At 40.9% G+C, this 8967-nt stretch overlaps 1 protein-coding gene across 1 annotated transcript; it reads left to right on the plus strand.

Annotated features, from left to right (window-relative positions):
• Positions 1-1917: 1917 nt before the first annotated feature.
• Positions 1918-8309, plus strand: LOC106086355 (endocuticle structural glycoprotein SgAbd-2). Its single transcript, XM_013250993.2, has 3 exons — positions 1918-2034; positions 6998-7186; positions 7892-8309. The coding sequence occupies exons 1-3, from the start codon at positions 2023-2025 to the stop codon at positions 8108-8110; spliced, it is 420 nt and encodes a 139-aa protein (XP_013106447.1). The 5' UTR covers positions 1918-2022; the 3' UTR covers positions 8111-8309.
• The last annotated feature ends 658 nt before the right edge of the window (positions 8310-8967 follow it).

The following is an 8967-nucleotide window of genomic DNA, read 5'->3' on the forward strand; positions in this document are numbered from 1 at the left end:
TCGGTGACAGCCTGTCTGGTCCATCAGTCTTCCCAAGGTTTTGTCTAAAATCGATGAAAGACCGATGGTCGTTTGTGGTGTTGTAAAGGGTGATTTTTTTGAGGTTAGGATTTTCATGCATTAGTATTTGACAGATCACGTGGGATTTCAGACATGGTGTCAAAGAGAAAGATGCTCAGTATGCTTTGACATTTCATCATGAATAGACTTACTAACGAGCAACGCTTGCAAATCATTGAATTTTATTACCAAAATCAGTGTTCGGTTCGAAATGTGTTCAAATTTTGACAAATTTTGTTCAGCGATGAGGCTCATTTCTGGTTGAATGGCTACGTAAATAAGCAAAATTGCCGCATTTCGAGTGAAGAGCAACCAGAAGCCGTTCAAGAACTGCCCATGCATCCCGAAAAATGCACTGTTTGGTGTGGTTTGTACGCTGGTGGAATCATTGGACCGTATTTTTTCAAAGATGCTGTTGGACGCAACGTTACGGTGAATGAACACATTTCGAACCGAACACTGATTTTGGTAATAAAATTCAATGATTTGCAAGCGTTGCTCGTTAGTAAGTCTATTCATGATGAAATGTCAAAGCATACTGAGCATATTTCTCTATGACACCATGTCTGAAATCCCACGTGATCTGTCAAATACTAATGCATGAAAATCCTAACCTCAAAAAAATCACCCTTTAGTTGTTCTTTCTGCCTTTGGAAAAATGATCACACTGACTTTCCTCGGTGCCCATGGGAAATAATATCAAATGGCTAGGATTTGCTAAGCAATAGTGAAAATTTGCTAGATTCGTCTAATAGGAATCGAACACAAGACACACTACCAACTCGGCTACCGGGGCGCTACCAAATCGACTACCAGGCTCGCTATACCAGCCATGGTAGATTAAATATGGAGGACTCGCGCAATAGGGCGAGTATGAAATGGCTGTAAGATGCCTACCACCCACACAATCGATGTTCCGAAGAGAACATTGCAATCTCACCAGTCCCACTTACTCCTGGTTAACTCGGTGAAAGTCCCTTAGAGAGAAATTTGCGGCAGTCGTGACACCTAATTTCAAATTGTAAATTTGCCCAAGAACATTCCATAGAGGAACAGCTAACAGAGGAACCCAAGAACATTCCATTGAGGAGAAGCCATGTAAAAACTTCTCCCTTTAAAAAGGAGAAGTTCGGACTCGGCTATAAAAAGGTGGACCCTTACCCTTATATATGAAAAGTTTGCACCTGTTTCTAATTTCATATTGGGTGGTCAAAATGACCAAAGTGAATTTTGATTGTTGGGACAGGTCGCCCCAACGACGTTGGACCTCAATAAGGTGGTGGCTATAAAAACCATGTAAAATACCATATGCACACGATTTGCTTGGAAATTAAATTATGAGATATTTTTATTTTCCAAAAAAACGTGCCTAATAGAACCTACATCGATTGCCAAGAAGTATTACGAGAAAAAGGCAACCTCTTATGCATGGAAGGGGAGAGACAAAACCAACACCCAACTTCAGTGAAAAGAATGAATGAATTATTGGATTAGTTTTGCTATCGCGGTGTTGCTGTTGTTGTTGGTATTGTGTTGGGAATTTCAGTTGCAATTCTGGTTGTTGCTGTTGTCAAAATGTAAAGTTCAAGTGAATCCGAGCAGCAAAGGCAGCAGCAGAGAATCATACATTGGTTATAGCATACTACTGCGCATGGGGCAGCATGTTTATGTGGCAGCTGTAATGCACTATGGTAACAGAAATCAAAATACAAATATACCTACTTGTGGCGTTGATTGTGTTCTTGGGCCCATGATGTTCAAACTTCAGTTCATCTCTTAATCATCATCATAGTCATTTGAAATGTGCATCGAGTATAAATATTCCGGACATTTTGCCACAACCTCATAGTCTTTCAAGAACAGTTTAACGCTCCAGTGTGCTTCTGTGTGTGTGTGTGTGCTACTTAAGTTAGTGTGATTTCGCATAAGTCAGGATATAAATCCCTAGAAATAGAAACAAACATGAAGAATTTAGTAAGTGCTGAATATTTCAGAACCCTTTTTTCGGCAAAATATGAACTTTTGTAAATTAAAGAAGTAGACAAATTTTGCTAAAGTTTAATAAAAAATTAAATTATGAGTAAAATGTTCCGATATACCTAGACAAGTATTCGGTCCAAGTTTTAAGCTCAATGATAAGGGGTAAATGTACCGACATACCTTGACAATTGTTTTCAAATATTTTACCAAACATTACATAACGGTGAAACTGCTCTCATATCAAAAATGGTATCCGATTCAAGTGTTAAGCTCAATGATAAGGAGGCGCATTTATTTATCTAAGCGAATCCTGTATACAGAGATGTTTAAATGACAAAAGGACTATCAAATGCTGCCATTATAAACAAGGGTAGGTTTATGTTGAATGGACAGCCCACCATTAGGGTGAGTTGACCTCGAAGACAATTTGGCCCATTGTGGTAGGGAAGTGTAGGTGAGAAAGCAAATCAAAAGTTTAAGTCCCCAGATCTAAAGACGAGACATAGATATGAAGAGGCTAGGTAGGTAGCGCCTACCTGGCACGCCAACATGAATGTGCATTAGGGTGGGTCAATTTGTAAGGAACACTCAGGAAAACACTCAGGAAGCTGTGTTTAAAATCGTTACCTAAAAAATGTGTTCCCAAGAAACCATGGGCCTTAAATCAAAATCAAGATTCCGGATTTTAACGAAAAATTTCTCTTTATGCGGCAAAACCCCCATTTTTCAGGGTTTGTCCTTAAAAATCAGAAGTTGGATTTTGATTTTAGACCAATGGTGGACTAACACATAAACACATACTTATGCTAATTATTGTGTACGGGCATAAAAATATAAAGCCATAGGCTTGAAAATCGTATGCACATGTGTTAGTGTGCCGAACACTGCTTAACACTGCATGGTTTCTAGGGCAGAATTGGTCGTAGATTACGATTTTTACAATCGCTATAAATAAAACCACCCTAATGTGCATTCCTGGAGGCCACCGTAGCGCAGAGGTTAGCATGTCCGCCCATGACGCTGAACGCCTGGGTTCAAATCCTGGCGAGACCATCAGAAAATATTTTCAACGGTGGTTTTCCCCTCCTAATGCTGGCAACATTTGTGAGGTACTATGCCATGTAAAACTTCTCTCCAAAGAGGTGTCGAACTGCGGCACGCCGTTCGGACTCGGCTGTAAAAAGGAGGCCCCTTATCATTGAGCCTAAAACTTGAATCGGAGAGCACTCCTTGAAATGTGAGAAGTTTGCCCCTGTTCCTTAGTGGAATGTACACGGGCAAAATTTGCATTTACAATGCGCATTCCTGTAAGAGCACCGGTCCAGGCTCGACGTGTGCCAACCATTGGTCTTGCCTCCTTATTCAAAAATACCTTCTAGGCTAGATCACCCAGATCGGGCCCCAAGGCTGGAAGATTGTGGTTCTATAAACCCGAACGTAAACAAAGCAAGTGTTCGATTGTCCTCTTCGCACCCTAATAAGGACAGCTTCTATACTCGTAGTAGTCAGTTTAAAGGATTCCCATAACCGCCGCCAAATGATTTTCGCTCAATGCCCGATTTCGAGTCTCATAGACCTGTTATAGAAAGCCTGCAAAATTTCTGTTTGTTGAGATTTCTCGACGCATTGAACTACTTCGTGGTGCGTTTTTGGAAGACTTTGAAGTATGCGAGTTGTGCCTGAATTTAATTTGTGGCGGTTTTTTCTGAAATTTTCATCCTTGTGTCCTTCCAGAGCTTTGAATAAAATCGACGGCATATAGATAGGCCTATTATAGACCTTTGTAGTGTTGTAGTAATTTTGTCCTCGCTTCGGGTTAGGGCTAAGACTTAATTAGATACTTTCCAACGAAACACATTGTCGGGATTTATCTGCAGATTCCCACCTCGCCACTGACTCCACACTGGCCACAACCTCTACTAAAGGGTTGCTTTTTGTTATGAAAGTGTTAAAATGAAAAGTGTTCAGTAAACTCTTGAAATCACCAAGTTCGTGATGTGTGACAAATGTTCACCATTTGTTATACCATCCACCATAGGATGGGGGTATACTAATTTCGTCATTCTGTTTGTAACACCTCGAAATATGCGTCTGAGACCTCATAAAGTATATATATTCTTGATCGTCATGTCATTTTAAGTCGATCTCGCGATGTCCGTCCGTTTGTCGAAAGGATAGACCGATCTTGGGTCTTGACTTCTTGAGCCTCTAGAGGGCGCAATTCTCATTCGATTTGACTGAAATTTTGCACGTGGTATTTTGGTATCACTTTCAATAACTGCGCTGAGTATGGATCAAATCGGTTCATAATCTGATATAGCTGCCATATACACCGATCTGGGATCTTGACTTCTTGAGCCTGTAGAGGGCGCAATTTTTATCCGATTTGACAGAAATTTTGCACGTGGTGTTTCGGTATCATTTCCAATAACTGTGTTAAGTATGATTCAAATCGGTTCATTATCTGATATAGCTGCCATATAAACCGATCTGGGATCTTAACTTCTGGAGCCAATAGAGCGCGCAGTTTTTATTCGATTTGACTGAAATTTTGCACGTAGTGGTTTGGTATCACTTCCATCAACTGTGCTGAGTATGGCGCAAATCGGTACATAACCTGATATAGCTGCCATATAAACCGATTTGGGTCTTGACTTCTTGAGCCTCTAGAGGGCGCAATTCTCGTCCGATTTGGCAGAAATTTTGCATGAGATGTTTCGTTATGACTTCAAATAACTGTGCCAAGTATGTCGCAAATCGGTACATAACCTGATACAGCTGCCATATAAACCGATCTTGGGTCTTGACTTCTTTAGCCTCTAGAGGGCGCAATTCTCATCCACGCCGACATGAATGTGCATAAGGGTGGAAAATTTTGCATGAGGTGTTTTGTTATGACTTCCAATAACTGTGCCAAGTATGTCGCAAATCGGTACATAATCTGATATAGCTGCCATATAAACCGATCTGGGATCTTGACTTCTTGAGCCTCTAGAGGGCGCAATTCTCATCCAATTTGGCTGAAATTTTGTACAACGGCTTCTCTCATGACCTTCAACATACGTGTCTAATATGGTCTGAATCGATCATGAATCGAGCTTGATACAGCTCCCATATAAACCTATCTCCCGATTTTGCTTCTTGAGCCCCTACAAGGCGCAATTCTCATCCGAATGAACTGAAATATTACACAATGACTTCTACATTGTTCAGCATTCACTTATGGTCCGAATCGGACTATAACATGATATAACTCCAATAGCATAACAGTTCTTATCCAATATTCTTTGTTTGCCTACAAAGAGATACCGCGCATAGAACTCGACAAATGCGATCCATGGTGGAGGGTATATAAAATTCGGCCCGGCCGAACTTAGCACGCTCTTACTTGTTTTTTTTTTTTTTTTTTTTTTTTTTTTTTTGAAAAACTTTCCTATAGCTCTTGAAAAATCTCTCTTGATGTTCAGTTCGAGGAATGTTTAGGGTGTGGTCCCTGTTATACCTATTTTTGAGTCCCAAATTGCCGTAGTCGGCAAATATATACTGTTTGGTGGGTGTTTACGGGGTGGGGTGGCCACATAAATACATGGCCCTGAAAAAATATCAGATTCGTGCTCTACACTGAAATACTTTTTAGTTGAGTTTCATACGTCCCATATGGGGGGTGTGACTGCCCCTAGGTTCAGATTCGTGCTCTACTCCCACAGGCTTTTGATGTGAGCCTTATATTGCCATGGTCGGTACATATGTGCTGTTTGTGTGTGTTTTACAGATGGGGCTACCCCCCAAGCATATGGCTCCAAAATTGGATATCAGATTCATGTTTTACTCTCAAAAACCTTTCATTTGAGTCACATATTGTCATGATTGGTCAATAAGTCCCTTTTGCTGGTTTTTTGGACGGGGCAGTCCCCCCAGGTACCCCACCGCAAATTTGGATGGGGCGACCCCCCAAACATATGGCCCCAAAATTGGATATCACATTCATGTTTTACTCTCAAAAACCTTTCATTTGAGTCCCATATTGTCATGATTGGTCAATAAGTCCCTTTTGCTGGTTTTGGGGGCAGGGCGGTCCCCCCAGGGCCCTACCGCAAATTTTGATACTCTTATACCTTGGATACAGAGTGCAAACAATGCAAATCCGAGACCTGTCTTTTTTGAAAATTAGGGTAAGTGGGAGAGAATATCGTTTGATAAAATTGTTGGCAATGGCTTTAGGTGAGGAAATCGAGGGCTATATCTAAAACTGAACCGATTTCTTTGAAATATACGTGATGAGAGAAACTTTTGTGCCCAGTTTTGTAAGAATCTGTTAACAATACACCACCTTATTGCAATATTAGTCCAAATGGGACGAACATACATATGAGAGCTATATCTGAATCTAATCCTATTTCTTCCAATTTCAAAAAGCCTCGTCTCAAGCCAAAGACTGATAGACGGACATACCTAAATAGAATCAGAACATTAGTCTGAGTCAATCTGTGTGCTAATCAATGGGTCTGTGTCTCTTCCGCCCCTTAAACAACTGGGGGTAAACTTCTCACATTTATAGCCGAGCTCGAACGGAGTTCCTCGTGTTAGCCTTTAGGGAGAAGTTTTTACATGCCATAGTACCTCACAAATGTTGCCGGCATTAGCAGGGTGTAAACAACTGGGGGTAAACTTTCACATTTATAGCCGAGATCGAACGGAGTTCCGCGTGCAACCCTTTAGGGAGAAGTTTTTACATGCCATAGTACCTCACAAATGTTGCCAGCATTAGGAGGGTGTAACCACTGCGGAAAAATGTTCTAATGTACTCACCAGTGGTATAGGGTATACTAAATTTCCAAGAAAACTCATAAATGCATTCCATGGAAGATATATAAAATACAGTCCAGCCGATTGTCACCCGTTTGCTTTATTTGTTTTTGAACTTTTGTCGTCTTAACCATACGTTTTTCTCATCCAGATATTCCTGACATTAGCTTTATACTTGGCTGTGGCAGTGGCTCGTCCCCAAGAAGTGATACCGATTCTTAGGCAGGAGCAAGAAGTAAATTTCGATGGTTCCTATAAGTACGCCTACGAGACAGGCAATGGCATAGTTGCCGAAGAGCAGGGTTACCTTAAGAATCCTGGTAGCAATGCAGAGGCTCAGGTAAGCCAATTTTCATTTTATCATCAAGCGAAAATTTACCAGCTGCAGCCACAAAGAAGATGTGTGCAACTAAAGCCTACATTTATCGGCTACCATGAATCACACCATCCAAACAAACAAAGGCAAGCAAAGTAACACCCATTTATTGGCAAGCCAATCGTGTGGCCAACTATCTTATGAATGAGGAACTAATGGGCATAGCCATCGACATCATCATCATCATCCGCAACAGCTATTACAACATACCTCATGTCCCAGATGACATTTAAATGAACAGACAAAACAAAATCAACTGTAAGTTGAGCCCGCCAGCCATTCTCGAGGCAAGATGTATTACATTTTAATATTGTCATGTTAGCCATGCCATTAGCTGTTCCCAAGCGACAAAGCTGCAGCTAAGCACTGCCAAATAACACTTCTAAGAGCGGCTTAAAGTGGCCTAAAACAATTTGTTGTAGTCCATGCCGCAGATGCCATAACCATCGTCGCTTAGTTGTAGACTCACTTCGACATTTGGTCTCAATGTGTATGCGATTTGCAATGATGTTGGTTGCCGGTTAGTTACTTGTATCAATAGTTGGCCATCTCCTCGAATGAGGCATGCAGCCTAAATGTGAATGTACTTAAAATTGCATTGTTTTAACAGAATATGCCCTAAAACATTTCGTTCCTTTCTTTTATGGATTTTATGTTTGGTTTTTCTAGGTGGCCGAAGGTTTCTTCTCATACACAGCTCCAGATGGCACACCCATTCGTATAACCTATGCCGCGGATGAGAATGGCTTTGTTCCACAGGGTGATCACCTGCCCACACCACCACCAATTCCAGAGGCTATACAAAAGGCTTTGGCCTATTTAGCCACTGCCCCACCTCCACCACAGGAACCCTCACCCGGTGGCCGTAATACCTATGGCAGAGGCTAAATATTGCTCCATGCACCATCCAATGCTGTAAATATGTCCCTCCAAAAAGCCATTCGTCGTATGCTGTTATAATGTCATGTACCATAGATTTTATAGAAATATCATTTCGAATTATTCGTATTCCCTATTAAGTCATATAACAAGACAAGACAATTGTTGAAGTGTTTTTTCTTGAATTATTTTAGCCATGTTATACTTTGAGATACGTTACATAAATGCAACTAACGAATAAAATCGAAAAGAACTTTTAAGGAGAGTTGTTATGAATGGAGAGTATAATAAAAGGTGAAATTTTGACGTAAAAATCTGGTGTCTAAAGTTAAAAGCGGACCTAGGGTATCTGCCACAAAAAAAAAATTGCTTACAAGCATTCCCTTAATGATTATAGGCGATAATTCTGTCACATATCAGTGAGTACTGTCCGAAGTTTTAAATCAATGATAAGCTATTTGCTTTTTTAGCCTTGTCCGAGTAGACCTCCATTCCTTTTGTCGCCTTGACTATACCGCGATGGTGTATCCTACGCATATCCTCTATCCATTCTCCCATTGCCTTAAGTCCTATAGCCGCTGTGATTACCTCACACTTAACCTGTATGTCTATGGGTCGCATATCTCGAATAATTTTCAGTGCCCCATTAGACGTAGTCCTCATCGCCCTGCTTATTCCAAGATAACATGCCCTCTAAACCTGTTGTATTATACTTATGTTGCACTGTATGTAAGTTTTGGTTAAATCACTCTCCTGAGAGCCAGTAGACTATTCTAGGATTTAGGCCCCATTTTGAACCTACGTCCCGTCTACATAGCAACCTACATCTGAAAGCCATCTCGGTATGCTGTTGAATGTGACACTTC

This window comes from Stomoxys calcitrans, chromosome 5, assembly GCF_963082655.1.
Source record: "Stomoxys calcitrans chromosome 5, idStoCalc2.1, whole genome shotgun sequence".
Classification (NCBI taxonomy): Eukaryota; Metazoa; Arthropoda; class Insecta; order Diptera; family Muscidae; genus Stomoxys; species Stomoxys calcitrans.